Source organism: Falco rusticolus, chromosome 9 (assembly GCF_015220075.1).
Source record: "Falco rusticolus isolate bFalRus1 chromosome 9, bFalRus1.pri, whole genome shotgun sequence".
Taxonomy (NCBI): domain Eukaryota; kingdom Metazoa; phylum Chordata; class Aves; order Falconiformes; family Falconidae; genus Falco; species Falco rusticolus.
The window spans coordinates 44429792-44446541 of NC_051195.1; the positions used below are offsets into that span (position 1 = coordinate 44429792).

The following is a 16750-nucleotide window of genomic DNA, read 5'->3' on the forward strand; positions in this document are numbered from 1 at the left end:
TCTCATACTTTCATGGTCGCATCTCACCCCACACCCTGTCTAAGGTGTATGTCCACCTCAAATGGAAAGATCAGAGGTTCACAGCCTGCTACTCAGACCAGGCTGGATGGTTCTTATGCCTCCCCCTTTGACAGCCATCACTGCAACCAAGGCTGCTGCTGCTCCTCATACACTGCACCAGGAATAGCATCTCGGACTGCCCACATACTAAGATGATCCTGGTAACTAGCAAAGCTAGCATCAAGGATGAACAGGTCTTTATTATGCTACTAAATGAGTTAGTCTTCAAATTATTAGCATCACCAGGAGCTAGGAACACATTTCTCAGTCATCCAGACATTCAAGATAATTCTAGCTTTTGTTAATTTGTTCCCGACAGCCTGAGACATCAGTAACAGCACAGAGACTTTGTGCACATCATTTGGCAGCTCCAGGCCTGGCACACACTGTCTCTGCCAGTCCCATCCAGAGATCCAGGCAGCTGATCCAACTGGCTCAAGAAGCTACCAGGACTCTTCGAGAGTGTTTAATCCAGGCTGATTGAAAGCCAAAAAAATTAACTCTGTCCATAAAGGACAGAGCACAACCCTTCCAAGCGCTTCATTTATTTATACCAGTCTTCAGCAACTCTTGGTGTTGGACAAACACTGCACGCTGTTCTAGTCACCGCCTCCAAGGGGATATGATAGAGCTAGGAAAGGACCAGAGCAACAGCACAGGTGAGTGGTGTGGAGAAAAGCTTTCAGGTCGAGGGAGGTTGGGCAGCATAGATCTCTGATTGGGGAAATGCTGGGGATTCATAAAACCATAAGCATGCAGAAATGGGAATGATTGTTCTCCAGATCTTGCTACACAAAATATAGAAGGTGCCAATGGACATCAAGCTAGTGGTGAAAAAGGGGATAAGCAGCACATTTTCTCGTGATATGTAAATGAACCATGAAACCCATTACCCAGGATATGGTAAAGGCAAAAGTATAAACAGCCTGCAAAACACAACCAAGGAAGACTGTCTGCTTGAACCATACAGTTTCAAAGCCATCAGATGCATATTTTTTCTCATAAATCCCTAGACAACTGAGTTTGGGGAATCGGGAAAAGAAGGATCATTTTATCCATGCCTTGTTCTCCATTCTTCCCCTTAACTGCCACCCTATTACACCAGCTACAGTTAGAGATGATGCAGTTTAATCCAGTACTGCAGTTCTTCAGGCTATTGCATTGAAAGCCCAGGACACCAGGAGAAGTCATCCCATGAACTCTAACAGGAACAGTCTGAACCCTCGAGGCCCTGAATCTGGGCTCATAGCTCCATCCACTGCTATCTGAGGGGGCTGGATATAGGGAGGACTTCATTCCCAAGACAACTATGGATTTCTGAGGTTTCCACCCCAAGAAAGGTTGCGCCAATAGCGCAAAAAGTCCCTTTGCTCTTACTGAGGGAAAAGCGCATTAAGATCATATAGTCCCAGGCCAGCTGAGAAATTGCATTTCTATGTGATTTAGAGGTTGATGTCATCACTAGAGCAAATGCAATCCCATAAAAATATGAAAATAAAATGAGCAGGAGCTATAAAACGCATGTGTCTCTCTCCACAATAGGAATAGGCACACCACAGCAGGGCAGCTTTCCTCAATATTCATCTACAACTGGAGAAGTTTACAAGAAATTACTAAAAAAAAAAAAATCAAGAGATAAAAAAAAAACCAACTTTTGAGGACCAGCAACCTATTATTTTCCCAGGCCTTTATTAATAGCAAATCAGCATGCTTCCTTAAAAGTAAATGAGAAAAAGGCACCATAGCATTGCTGTGGAAAGAAACTGAGGGAGTGTTTTCTGGAACAGCAAGCCAAACCATTTTGGGCCACTATCTGTAGACTCTGGTTTAGCTCATTAGGATATTGATCCTGGCTGCATATAATACAACTCTGATTTATTTTCTGATTAACAAGTTCTACTGTCCGATTTTGACAAACCAAATGTCCATTATTGCATGTAAATAAATAATTTTATGTAAATAAATAAATAATGAATACATATTCATCAACACCAGTGTTGCAGGCACTGAGCAGCAAAATTAGGAGGTTGGAAAAAAAGAGGTGGAAGGGGTTACTGCATGATCACTGTAATATTTACATAAGGGTGAGTTCAATAAATGCAGAGCCTTCTCCCACAGCCTCCTCCAAAACACACCCAGACACTGGCTGGCCTTCTTCCTATGGAAACAGCTAACGAGAGCAAAGCTGCTCTTTGCTTTTATGGGTTTTAGCTAAAAGCTGAAAATGAGATCAGATTCTTCTGACATTCACCATTTACCTTAATAAAAATGTGCACTCAACAGGATTAGCAGGTATACAACTCCACGTGTGGTATCATGAAATGCATTTTCATGATCTTTCATGCTTACATAGAAAAAAGAGAAATCAAAATCCCTCTGTGATATTGAAGATCAATGTAAAACTGAGCTTAGGAACTGAATGCTGATCACTGCCTGGGAAACATGAAGTAACATTTTCAAGTAGAAACCTTGCACATATGGCAATGGAAAGCTTTTGATAGAGTAGTAATAGATTTCAAAAACTGATCTCCTACCTATCTATATTTATAAGAACACATTAAGTACAAGTTTAGCACTGTCCCTTTTTTATTATTCTCCAATAAATTACAGAACCTGCTTTATCATTCTTCAAAACATGAGACTATCTTCCACAGAAACAAAAATTAAGGTCCCACTTGTGTCACCACCCCACATCCCCTCCCTGGAGAGACAGCCAGGGTTGTCAGGAGTAAATGTTCTTCCTCAGCAACCTGCCTTTATAGTCCCAATGCAGAACTGCAGGGTGATGCCTGGCTCCGATAAAGGCCCTTGCTCAGGCTTCCCCCGTCAGCTGAGCTAGGGCAGGGCATGGGCAGATGGAACAGGTTTTGGCCAGTGAAGGAAACCCAAGGAAGAGGAGCTCCTGCTTTCCAGCACAGACCCATGGCAACACAGGAGCGAGCGAAGAACATAGTAAGGATCTAAGAAATCCAGAGGAAAACACAACAGGCTACAGAGAAAACACTAATTCAATCCCCTGTGTGAAGCTGCAGCTCGTTCAACATGATTTCTCTGCTATAGGTCCCTCCATCTCACCACTAGGTTTGGAAATACAGCCCCAGATTCAGGAAAGCATCTATCTAACCAAGCACACAAATAACCCTGTTATCTTCAGCAGCTCTCTCACCCCACCCCAGACACCAAAAATTAGGCACAAGCTCAAGCATCTTGCTAAATCCAGCCCTTGAATTACAGGATTAGAGGCCTGTGGGTTTCCTCAGTGGAGAGGACTCTTGGATTTAAATGTCAATCAGTTTACACCCTGCCTTCCCTGCATTGCCTGCCTGGTGGGAAGTCCATGTACAAGACAATTTCAATACAGCCCAGCTAGTATCACCATTGGAAACCAGCAGCTTTGACGTTAACAGGACTGTACTTCAAAAGAATATGCATGTTTGCAGATGGCAACAGGGTTCCTTATTACAGCTGTCTAATCAAGCCGATATTTCGCAATTATGCTCAGAGATCAAACAGCGCTGCAAGCAGCACTCACAATGAAATCAGCACCAGTAAGACGCCAGTGCCACAACTATAGCATTGCACGCTCGGCTGCGATTCCTCATGTGATGTTTCAGCTACTGTTGCAAAACTTTGAACATCTCACATCGTCACAGTTAGGCTCTTTATGGGTTCGATTTTTTTTCTTAATATGTTTTGATTCTTGGCCTGTGTTTATAAAAAAAGACAAATCTAAAACATGCCTAAACAAATAACAACATGGCTGTAATTCAAGAAAGCTTTTATGTATAGCCTTAACTTTAAGTACAGAACCACTGGAGTCAGCTGAATTCAAACATGTACTTGAATGCTTTGCTGAAGGATAAATTAAACCACATGCCAAAGTCCTTTCCAGCATCAGGGCCTTGATTATTTTTTTTATATATTAATATTTTTTTTTAAACACACAAAAGGGTATAGGAATCAGAACATACCGTCGGTGTGAATAATTGTAGCATCTGTGCTAATTCTCTTTTCATCCTGGTACCCCCTATGCTTCCAAGTATGTAAATCTGATTCTTCTTATGGCTCCACTGAAGTTTCTATTGATTAAATACCCAGCCCCAGCAGCAGGGGAATCAAGCCCTGCATATTTATTTTCTCCCTTTCAATACATAAAGAATTCCCTTTGGCCTCTGAATTGCTATATCACATGGTACCCTGAATGCAAATAGAATTATAGTCATAATGTATCTAATGAATACATTTGTATATGTATTTAAGCATTTTCCCAACAGCATCCTACTGTATTCCACCAACCAGACCAAGGAATATATATGTTCCTCACACACAGCAGCAGAGAAGGTGTGTGAAATGAGTGCATATTAATAACAGAAGCCAGACTGCAGTCTTCTTGAGGAAAAACTAACTGAAATCCTTCCAAGATGAAGACTGCAAGATCAGGACCTTACTCAGACCTTTGAAGCATTTATTTCGGAGCTTTAAAGCACACTTTGTAGATCATAACCATTGCTTAATGTTTAGGTTTTCATTATCCACTTGCGTTACACTACATTTACATCAATAGATACAGAAGCTGTTGCAATGTATAACAGAAATACCATAAGCATTTCCACGAAAGAAATCAGCAACATCATTTTAAACCATGGTACAAAATGCACAGGTTAAGATTTTTAGCTCCATCCTTTGTAAGACAGGCACCCTCTTTGAATTATTTTTAGAAAAGTTATTTTATAGCTGACCAAACTCATTCCTGCAGAAACTTCACCGATTTCAGAGTTGTAATGGCTTAAACATTAATTTTGTTAGCTCACTCCATGTTGACTTCTAAAGTTACCCTATCACATCGGGAGATAGATTGACTGAAATCAGGTTCAAGTACCTATTGGCCATTAGAACCTGTAAAGTCCCAAGAAATGTCAGTACACATCTGGATAAGACACATGCCAGCACATATACAAATAAATGTCCTCGGAACCTCCTTTTAGTTGGTTCAAACGATGCTTTGAAAGCAACTCGTTCAGCACAATAGTCATTATTTAAAGATAGAAATTACTCCCACCCCAACCCACAGTTAAAAACCAACACAAATGAAAGCAAGAGACCCCTTTAAACTTAGAGCAAGAGGAGGTCACTTACCCTGTGAGGACCACAACAAAATCCATCACGTTCCAACCATTTCGAAGGTAAGAGCCTTTATGAAAAACAAACCCCAGAGCGATGATCTTTATACCAGCTTCAAAACAAAATATTCCAATAAAGTACGGCTCAGTGTCATCCTGAAAAAAAAACAAAAATCAGAGGTGTCAAGGAGATACCTATGCTTCTGCACTAAAAGCAAGAACCATATGAACAACTATGTGCACCAACTTCACAACCTTTTCAGCTCTCTGAACAGACCCAAAACCAGAAGTTTAAGTTTACTGGAACTAAGCACAGGGAAGAATTTGAGAATTTCGTTACTATTTCTCTAAAGGTAAATTTGTTTTTTCACATTGGAAATTCCATTTGCCTTTACTCTGATGACTTCACCCTACACTTTTTACATTTACTCAGTATTCTGGAGGGAATTTTAATACTGAGTTTTGCTCTAAGGGTATATTTAAACTTGAGATCACATATTTCTGTAGCTATTGACATGGAAGAAAAAAAAAATGTGCTTTACAATTCATGCAGGAAACTTAAAGAGGAGGATATCTTAGGGAATAACAGCCAGCACAGCAAGTTTGCAAACACTGGTAGGAAATTATTTACTTATCATTTATTCCATCGGTTCTTCCTTCACTCTTTCTCCTCCATTTTATCAGTTTCCACAGCTGCAGTCTCATTTGTTTTCCTTTCATTGTATCTGATTCAGGGAGAAACCCCCACTCCCTTCCACTGACAGCAGAAGCAGTAAGGCTTGTGGCTCAGCCCCGTGGCGCAGACTAAAGCGTACCACAGGATCACAGTTTCACATCCTAACTCACTAGAGGCAAAAATCAAGCTTTTTAGTCTCCACAGTTTTACTAAATCTTTTTTTTTTTTTCCATCTATGGCACCAGATCCCTCAGTATTGTACTATATCGATAAGAATTTCAATGCCAAATGGAAGCACTCACATTTGGAAGGAAGACGTAGGCAGGAACAAAGCAAAAGGTGAAAGCAAGGGGCATCAATTTCAAGAACATGTTAATTACATTTGGCACCTGTAACCAACTTTCAAATGTGCCTTAGATCTCTGTTTTCAGCTGAAGTCAATGGAAGTAAAGCAGCCCTACCCAAAGGAAGCAAACCCCCAAATTAAGAGATAAGAAATCTTTGTTGCAGTGGCTTTGACATTTCTGACCATCACAGCCAAAGAGCTGAGCTGCCGTTTGATGCACAGCTGTTTACACTTTTAATTCTACTGATGAAAAAAGGTAATTTTCTTTCTTTTATACAAAAAGAACATGAATGTCAAGTCTTGTGGCCACAGAACAAAGAAAGCAGTTTTGATACAAGAATTTTTTTACAAGCATGACAACTCTTGCTCAACTCTGACCCAGCACTGGCACACAGAGCCATGCTTTAGGCATAGTACTTGCAAGAGAAAGCCAGGATTTGCACACCTAGGAGGCCCATATAATAGCATGCCCTTCCCAAAGGGGCTTACACACTTAGTGCATCCTCAGCAAGTCAGCCACAAAACTTTAATCACTGAAGGTATCTCCAAGTTGTTGCAAAGTGCTACTTCAGGACAAGCTTTTTCATCATTACCTGAATTAAAGTTTTGTTCCCTACAAAGCAGCACCCTGCATCCCTACACACCTCAGTGACCCCACCTGCTCCATATACTTCATCTCTCACCCTGTCTCTACTCCTCTCCACCATTCCTAAACTCACAGGCCCAGCAACTTCACCCCCCGTTCCCCTACAGCCAAGCGAGATGACCAGTCACCTGCAGATCACCCACACAAACACCGCCTGACCAGACAGCAGCACAGAGTGGGCAGCTGCTGACCTCACACTACAGGCCTTCGGCTGAAACGGGGGAGGGCAGAACGACAGAAAACCAAACCCATAACTAGCTTCTCCTCCAGCCAAAGAAGTGTTTCCACAAACAGCAGCACCTCCAAGCCCTCTGCTCCTCCACAGAGCTTTCCTGACACTGCTCAGAGGACACAGAAGCTGCTGCTGACAGACTGAGAAACTCAGCTGCCCATGTCAGTACTATTTACCCGCAGAGAAACAGGAACAAAGCAAGGCCATGGTTGTTTTCGTGACCTTCAACAAAAACCCTACAATAAGAGTCTTCTTCCAGAAGTTTCTCCACAGGAAGGTCTAGAGGCATCCTGGGACTCCAACCCAGCACAGAAAATGGGGAAGAAGAAGAAGAGAGGTCAGAAATCATCAGCTGTGATTTCAGGAAAAGTTACCTTACTGCTCCTCTGCTTTCCTTTCTGCACACAGGAGCACTCTGACAGCCTAGACTGCATGCTCTCCAACCCCACACCTCCTAGTTCAACAAGTACACCAAGTCTTTGCAAACAAAGGTCTCCTAGCCCAGCCTATGTTTCCATCCCACAGCTACTAGCATGCTTCTAAAAACAGCTCTTCTAACACACACCAGAAAAAAAACACACCTTTACCCACATACACTCCCCCTCACTAACTCCCTCACTTCCTGGAAGCCTTGTATCTACTCTGCTACCAGTCGTATGCTCAATCTAGGTCAGGTGCCTTGTGATTACAGCTCCCAGCTTTAAAAAGCCAGGCTTCAGGTACTCAAGGGTTTGATAGAATATGCTATTCCCAAAGCTAGGACTACACAGAGCTCTAAGGAAGTGGGTCAAAGGAAAACTCCCATCTCTAAGGTTGGCAGTTAGTAGCTGGGGAAATAAGAGGGGATAGAAAGAGGGTCTTTACTAAAGCTTATCTAAACTGACACTAATTTAGCCTAAGAATCAAAGCAGTAACAACAGGCTGAAAAATAAAATGTATGCCCCATTAGGTAGTGGGGTCTGCTGCTGAAAAAAAAGGGTTCACTTGACTCTGTGCAAGGGAAGGAGCTGGAGGGCAAGGACACAGGTGTGATGCCCTGCGCAGCACTGAAGTGACACTGCTGTCAGCTCAGAAACCCTGCTGCCAGGGTGTCCTGCAGCCCCTTCAGACAGGAGGCTGTGTTGCTGCTTGGGTTCAGGAGTGGGAAAGCAGGTGATGAAGAGTATCGCTGTGCATGCCTGAAAGGAGGGTGGAGATTCTGGGTAGCAGCCAGAGCTGTGCTAGCAGGTTGTTTGCTGTGGACACAGCGAAGCTTGAGGCTGGGCCAAACACACATTTAATCAATATGTTTCAGATCAGAAACAACTTCTGAGTCTGGAAAGTCATTACTATTCCTAGTCCATGTCCTAGTGTCTTTCCTTGGCCTTTGGATGTGACAGCCTTGATCGGTTTGGGTGTGTAGGGCTTTGTTCATGCAAAGGTTAATATGAACAGTTCGCATATGACTGCACGAAGCGGCTGTGGATAGGATAAAAAATTAAATCCATTAGTAAAGTGCAAGAGCTGTCATGCTGAATGTCTGAGAAAAGTTATAGTCTGCCCTCACATCAAAAACACCCAGGGAAGCCAAACACTCGGAGCCCTGGCATGCAGATGAACATCCTACAGACCCACTGGTGTCTTCAAACAGGGTGTGCCCCAGAACGGGGCAGAAAATAAATTTCCCATCCTGCAAGTTCTGATATCGCCTCCATCAGGCTGGGACAAATCTATGGTCTACTGAAGTGCCTCATGAAAAAATGAGAAATTAGGAAGGAGACAGGGAGAATGAGCATGCCTCAGCCTGGAGAGCCAAGAGCATCATGAACAAGACATCCACCTGCAAGGCCACTCAGGGCATAGATGTGAAGCTCACATTCCCGCATTTGGATCTCTCACCAGCAGGCTCTGGGCTACTCAGCACAACTCCCTCAGCATCTTTTCAGCTGCCATCACTTCATTGTATACAAACAGCGCAATATTTATTCGGATAGAGAGAGGGACCGACTCTACAACCTATTGGCTAAGGCTTTCAGCTGAGATGGACAGTAGCAAGTCTGTAGCATCTCTGTTCCAGTGGATAATTACTGATGTGAAATAAACACTTCCAGCAGCCAAAGCATGCGAGGCTCACAGCTCAGAGCAGGCAAGCCCTTAGGGGGTAGGCCATTCTGCTGCTACTGGAAGAATGAGCTTATTTCTCTTGTCTGAAGAGTAAGGACTTGAAGTCCATGCTCCAGTTCACCACTAAATGCTTTGACCACCAGACGGTGTTTTTTCAGAGCCCTGGTTTTGATCAGACTTTCCATCCTAGAGCCGAGTGATCCTTTTCCATTCTACAAACTACATACAGAAAATGGACAAAGAAAGATTACTCATAACTCAGCCACTCCAATTCTTGAAATATTGCATATACTGAGACATCACTTGCTCTTCCCATGTGTTTAATTAACCCTGCTTGGCAAGTAACATGAGCACAGAAAACAGCCAAGTGAGACTGCACTGCAGGTTAATACCTTGGATCTCTTGAAAGATTCATAGACGAAAATTTTGATTAAAAGAGAAAAATAATGAAAATGTTTGTATCAAGTCCTCCGTCTTTTCCTCAGATTTAAAAAAAAGACAATCTTGAGATTTTTTTGTCTTTGTATATGTGGCACAAAGTATCCGGGAAGCTTTGATTTTCCTTCAGCAACTCTGCCTACACCTCCCAGTCACAAATGGCTTGTGATGTACATCTCATACCTTAAGATATGATTAGCTCTTCAGTCATGAGCCCTCACTCCAATTTGGAGATTTTAATGAACCCAGGAGAAGGAAAGGTATATCCATCTATCATTAACCAAAAAAAGCCCCATTCCATTCCTGCCAAAGACAGCAATAAAGCACCTGCTGTTGTGCATGGACTTACAATTTGGCTCAACAAACCTGTAAATGTATGGGAACGTTTGCCCACTCTGGTTTGGCAAGGATTTGTAACATTCTCAGTGAAACTTACGGTTTATGGAAGCAGCAGGAGCATTCTAAAGAAGTTTTACTTTGAAAACCAGAAGACAGGTTTTCTTACTCACAATGCTTAATCTGTCCAGCATACGTGTTATTCTATGATAAACCCCTTCAGAGGATTTGATAAAGGGTATGATAAACCTTCAGAGTTGAAAATGTGGTGTAGTGAAAATGGCTCCAGAATGTCTGGATCAAAGACAATGCTGCACAGCAGTGTTTGGGACAAAACTCAGGGGTTAATTCTTCCTTCATCACCAAGGCAGAGCCAGCAAGCTGGAGACTGTGCACTGAATTCATACAGTTGTCTTACACTCTTGGGTGGTAATGCCAGTGCCACCCTCTGGAACGATTTGGGCAGGAACTGAAGGTGTGTGTGTTGTAAAATGAAATTAATAAAAGGGGGGAAAGGACCAATAAAAAACAATCTAGGATCCCCTTACGTATCTAGTGACATAGAGGAACACAGAAACAATGTGCTAACCATACCCACTGCTGCTTAAAAGAACATATCACCAAAGGGTTACCAAACCAGAACATCCACAAAACTACTTTTCTCCTTCACTAGTCCATATAACTATGGAAGGCATTTCCCAGCTCTCAATCACTGCCCTGGGTCTAAATCTGTGCTTTTCTCACAAGCCCAGGTTTGCTTTACTAGCGAACCCCAAAACATACGAAGATGTGTTAATGGCAGAAAGATCAACATACATGCGTGTTCTCTGATTTTTTCCTTATCTCTTCTTAAGTAGAAATAATTCAGAGGCTAAGCAAACACAATGTAGGTGGGCAGTATCAACTAGCTGACTCTGAAGCTCTTTCTAGATCTATCACTTACACACTTTTTCCTGTTTCTGAAGAATAAGATTGTGAGAGTTGCCCACTGGTATGGACCAACCCTGGAAACTGCAGCAACCAGCATTCAGAGGCTCTAGCTTTTGGCAGCAAGCCTAATATTATCTTTGCTTGCGTAATTTGATATCTACATGTAAAACACATATGGATCCATTTTTATTTACCCTTTGAACATGCATCAGGATTAATGCATTTAGGCATGAAAGACATTCCAGATCATTAACAGTGGGAAAAAAAGTAAAAGTAATACTACCTATCTTTCCTACAGTGATGATAAATGGATGAATGATTTTGAAGCTATTCTTGTATTTTCTTTTGAAATAAGCTAATTTGGCTCATTAACATAAACCCTGCAGGTAAATTATTTTCTTCTGTAAGTTGGTTTCTTTTTTTTGAAAGGGAAGTGTAATCATCTAAACCTAAAGTTTGCTTTGTAGGGTCCTTGATAAATGCTGTATCAGGAAGATAGCTGTAAGACATACAAACCTAAAAGGTTACTCTGTTCTACCACTTCCTGGGAAAATATCACAGAAGTTCATTTGATTCTACAGATAATTCTGAGCATTTGGCAGTCCCTTCCTGTCTTGGTTTATAGACAATCTGAGTTTGCTGCTCTTCTAATCATAATGTAAGATTCAGCTCTTCTGCAACGGGGCAGGGCTGGTTAGAGTGATGAAGCATTCTTGTGAAGATGGCATTGGGAGGTCAGAGTTATACTTGTTGTCACTGACTTATCTTTTCTGATTGTCAGGTCAATGCCTGTTTGTTTACATGTGGATATTTAAAACAGATACAAGCACTTGCAGCTTTAGGTAACTTACTGCTTTTGTATTAGCCCAGAAAAAAAAAAAAAAAAAAAAAAAAAAAGTGAATAAGTGAATACAACTCACCAATCTCTCTGACATAGGTGTCTTGTCTCCATCTGGCAAATGTTGTTCCAGAGCCAGCACAATACAATTGGCTATGATTGTAGCTAAAATCATGTATTCAAATGGAGTGGGGACCAGAAGTTAAAGAATACACTAGACAACACAAGGAGAAACTCATTCAATTCCCATTTCTACCTAAACAGTTACATTAGTTGAGCGTTCTAAGATCTCTCGTCTTTTTTGAAGACATTTAGTTTCCTTGTCTTCCTCAGTTCTTTCTGCAATGACTTTGGAAATAGGAAAATGGCTCTCTTCTTTGAGAAAGTTAGTGACTTAGAACCTAAGCTGCTCAGGAAATTTGGGAGCAAGAAAGCAAATGGTCCAAAGGAAACAAAAAGCTATTAATAATTTTTAAATGACACCAATAAGCTAAACTGCCCCAAAATAGATTATACAGTTGAATGCCATCTGCTGAATTATTCTTCAGAAATTCCCTGCCGTTTAACTGGAGTGCATAGTGAAAATAAGCGATGGGCTAGAAAAGTTCAATTTAGAGTGTCTACAGAGAATAACCGCCGGCGCGATGTGGGGATGTGCGAGGAAGGGACCCCGGGGAAGGGACCCCAGGGACGGTGAACCCGGCGCCAGGCAGCCCCCTGCCCCTCGCCGTCGCCTCCAGCGCGGAGCTGTGACGAGCCCCGGCTCTCCCCGGGCGGAGCGCGGGCGGCGGCGGGACGCCGGGGCTCCGCTCAGCACCACGGACAGCTGCACCCAGCACCAAGGACGGCTCCGCTCAGCACCGTGGGCAGCTCCGCGGGCAGCCGCGCTCAGCACCGCGGACAGCGCCCTGCCCCGCCCGCCCGGCGCGGCTCCGGCGTGGGGCGCGCTGCCGGCCCGGCCCGCGGCTCCGCAGCGCTGTGGGTCCCCCCACACCTCGGCAGACAGACGCAGGCCGGCCGCCCGAGGGGCAGGAGGAGAGGGAGAGACTGCGCCTACCCTTGCAGGAAGGGCGATGCTCTGCCTGCCACCGGAGCTTTGGGGCCTGTTTATCCCGACTTGAATGCAGGGAAGGAGCAACGGATAAGGAGCTACAGCAATCTCTGCGATGTTATAATACGGACAGAAAAATCAATATGTGCGGGTGTGTTCAGGGGGAAGGGAAGTGCATTCACTCTACTGGTGTGGGTTTTTTTCCTGTTAGCCCCTCAGGAAGTGAAAACTGGGGAAGCCTGAACTGGAGCTGGCCTCTGTGGCAATTGAAAGTGTTGCTAGGAGGCTGAGAGGAGGCCTGGCTGCTGGTAGCTGAGGATTAATAGGTGTGTGATATCAAATGAAAAGAAAACAACCAGCTCCCTTGAGATCGCCAGTGTAATGCACTCCTGTATGCACACACGCGCACACACACACTATATCTACTCCCTGGTAACCTCAAATAGGCTGTTTCCCTTCTCCCATGGCTTACAACCCCACTGTGTGCATCATTACAAGCAAAGCCCCCTTCTGAGGAAGATCTCTGCAGCTCACTTGGCCTGGGAGCTGGTTCTGAGACAGAAAGCATCTGCCCCTTTCACAACACAGCAGATGATCCCTCTCTCCACTTACTACCTCTCTCTGCCACAAAGCTTTTCTTTTTTATTTTTTTTTTTTTTTAGTACAGCCTAAGCTTTGGCTATACACCTAACCAAAGTGACAAGATTCGTGTTGATTTTAATTCAGGATTCAGAAGGTGATCCACTAAAAACCTAGCTGCAATGATTGTATTAATGGGATTCATAAGATATCTTGGCTATCAATGTCCCTACTATCAATGCAGCTTTAATGCCAAGGTGTCACCATTTTTATCCCATGTTCCTTCTTTTATTCAGAGTGAGAAAGAAGAGTTGAAAGGCTCTAAGATGGAAATAAGAATCAGGATACATTATCCTGAATCTCACAGAACCCTTCACATTTGGCTTCAATTGTAGGAAATGTAGATCTATGCAACTGTATCTCTCATACCTAAGCACACACCAACATGCACGTATGTCTTACACACACCCCTGGCATAGTCGAAAGCACGCTCTGCGTTCCCACAGAAGCAATTTCCTGTGATACCCAGCTACACGGCCATACATTATGTCGGACACACGGATCCCTGTCACACACACCCGTTACACACACTGGCTCACACATGCACGTCTACATTAGCACCAGACACTCATCCTCAGCTGCCGAGAGGGGGGTGTCTCTTTCCCCTGGTCTCCCTCCCCACCTTCCCCACCATGCCCACACACCCTCCCTGAAAGGATATGGCCATTCTGTTATTCTCTTGGCGTATTTCCGTATAACATTATCTTCACTGAAGATGAAGAGGGATCTGTTGACTGTGAAGCAGTTCTGTTTGACAGGGATGGGGTTGTAGAGAGCCATAGTCCTGGCCCTCTGAGCCATCGACTGTTTATACATCCTTTGGCCGGCTTGGGGGCCACCTTGCCGGCTGCTCCCTCTTCCAGCCCCGGCCGGCCCTCCACCTCCATAGCGGGTTGGCAGATCATCCCCAAACCGAGCCATCCTCTCAGTGCACGGAGCCGGGCGCTACAATCCAAACTGGCAGCCGAGGCGAGAGGAAGACGCATCACAGCGCGCAGCACTTCTCCCTCCGGGGGCTTCAGTTGCGGGATCGGGATTGATCGCGGCAAAATATATAAATTGATTTACAAAAAAAAAAAAAAAAAAAAAAAAAGAGAGAAAAATAATCCCTTTCCCTTCCTCCACCCCCTCTGCTTCCCCGCCGCTGTGGCTGCCCGGGGGTGGGAGGCAGGCGCCGGGGCTCCGCTCACCTCCCCGCACCGGTGCCGTCTCTCCGGCCCGACCTCATGGCCGGGGCGGCGGGGGGCTGGCGGCGGGGGGCAGGCGGCCGCGCTCCCTTCCGCGGAAGCCGGCGGAGCGCTGGGCTGGGAAGGGGCTGCGCTGCTGCCGTGCCCGCCGCGGGAGCGCTCCGCCGTGCCCAGCCCAGCCCAACCCGGCCCGGCCCAGCCCAGCCCGGCTCGGCACGGCCCCGCCGCATGTGATGCCCGGAGCCAATCGGCCGCCGCGGCTCCGCCCGCTCCAGTCACCGGCACCGGGAGGCGGGCAGGGATGCAGGGAGGCAGGGACGGCAGGCAGGGATGGAGGAAGACAGGGATGAAGGGATGGCAGGCAGGGATGGAGCCGGCCCGGCCGCCGCCGCCCACCCCGATAAATACAGCCGAGCCGCGGCCACTCCCCGCGGGGAAGGAGGGATCGACCCCCGCCCCCTGCGCAGGGCTCCGCGGGCGCGCAAAGCCCCGGCCGCGGGGTGCCGCTGTCTGGGGAGGGGGAACAGGACAGGCGAAGCTGCCCCTGCGCGCCGCTGCGCAGGTGTGCGCTGGCCAGACGTGCATTGCCCAGCTGCTGAAGCCGGGGGTGCCCCCAGACGCGGCAGGACCCGTCCCCTGCCCCCTGCCCCCAGAACCCCCAGGGGGAGTCTGGGGGCAATGGGGGTGGGGATATGTTAGGCAGGGAGCTGGGGTGTGGGGTGATGGGGGTGCTCATTCCAGATCCAGCCCCAGGACCCGTGGCAAGGACAGAAGGGGGGGATGAGCCCCCGCACCAGCACAGGGGGCCCAGGTGGTGCAGGATTGGTGCACACAGGCTGGACTGGAACAGAGCTGTGCCCTTCTGGACAAGTTACTTTGTTTCTCCTTGGTTTGCATGACTCCGGCAGGGCACTGGATACCTTTAATCCTGTACGTATGGATGAAATCCTTTAATCCTGTTTATTCCAACACCCTCTGTTGCTTCCATCCAGCACAAGTCAGAAAGCTAACTCCTCCTCGTTCCTGGAGCGCCTCACGTCAACAGGCACTGCAGCAGCTGGTGAGGACATGCTTTCCCATTTAGGCTAAATCTGGAATACAAACTATTAACTTTTAGAAGGAACCCTCCAGAGAAGTCAGGGTAGTCACAGAGGGGCATTGTCACTTCTCCCACAGAAAGGAAACCCTGGACTTTGCTGATAATGTGGGTTTTGCCTTAGTCATCCAAGCCATCTCAGTTCAAAACCAACGCACCAACTAGGCAAATCTGTAGCAATAATATCTGTTGGCTTCAGCAGACTGCAAGAGGGCTGGCAACATCCACAAATGGCACAAATAAGGGCTGGCAATATCCAGAGGGTGACTCCCCAGAAGAAAGTGGTTTCTTACCCAGGGGTTTGGCATCTGAAGGGCTTTCTCACACCACAGCACAGCCAGAAGATACCCTCGGAGGCAGCACTGGCTGCCAAGGTGACCCAGCAACAGCACTAACCCAAGGAGCCACAGAAGGAAGCAGCAAGGGAGGAAGGCGCATCACAACCTGCTGCCTTGAGGGTCTGGTACAGGAACAGCCACCAACCGCCCCGACGCGAACGTGGCCACACCGTTTCTGCAAAGCCCTGGGAATTGATCAGCAATTGAAAGATCAGCAAGAAGCTCCGGTATGGATGTTGCCTTCCCATGCACATGCTGGGAATACAATAAGAGGACTTTCTCCAAACCCCAGGTTTGGGTAATTTGCAGATTAAATTGAGTGCTGGAGGTTTTGGGAGAAGCTTTACCTGGAGAAAGAAGCTGAAGACTTTGGGAAACGAGGCCTCATGCTTTGGCTGCCACCAGGCTGCTCCAGCTCCTGCTGGCTCAGGATCCCTGTTACACTCGAGCAGACCCTGGGCAGAGATTAAAATGTTTCCTCCTGTCAGCCTTCACCCCCAAGCACCGCGGAGCTGATCCACACAACTGGCTCATGAGGGAAAGTTTCTTTATTTTGTGGAGGGAGGAGGAGCATGTGGGGCACTCACAGGCTGAACAGAGCAGAGGAATGTTGGGGTTTTTTTTCTTTAAAGTTTCCCCTAAAAACATTTTCATTCTCACTGCATTTTTTCTATAATGAATTCATTTTTTCATCTGGAAATCAAGTTTCCCCCA

General features: G+C 45.8%; 1 protein-coding gene across 1 annotated transcript in view; it reads right to left on the reverse strand.

Moving 5' to 3' along the window:
• The window catches only part of CACNA1B (calcium voltage-gated channel subunit alpha1 B), a 300338-nt gene extending 285934 nt beyond the window's left edge, over nt 1-14404 (reverse strand). The window contains exons 1-3 of the mRNA XM_037399979.1: nt 14077-14404; nt 11808-11913; nt 5197-5336 (exon numbers count right to left, since the gene is read on the reverse strand). Of these exons, the coding sequence (XP_037255876.1) occupies nt 5197-5336; nt 11808-11913; nt 14077-14336 (506 nt within the window). The 5' untranslated portion in view covers nt 14337-14404. The remainder of the gene's footprint in view (nt 1-5196; nt 5337-11807; nt 11914-14076) is intronic.
• Between the last annotated feature and the right edge of the window lie 2346 nt (nt 14405-16750).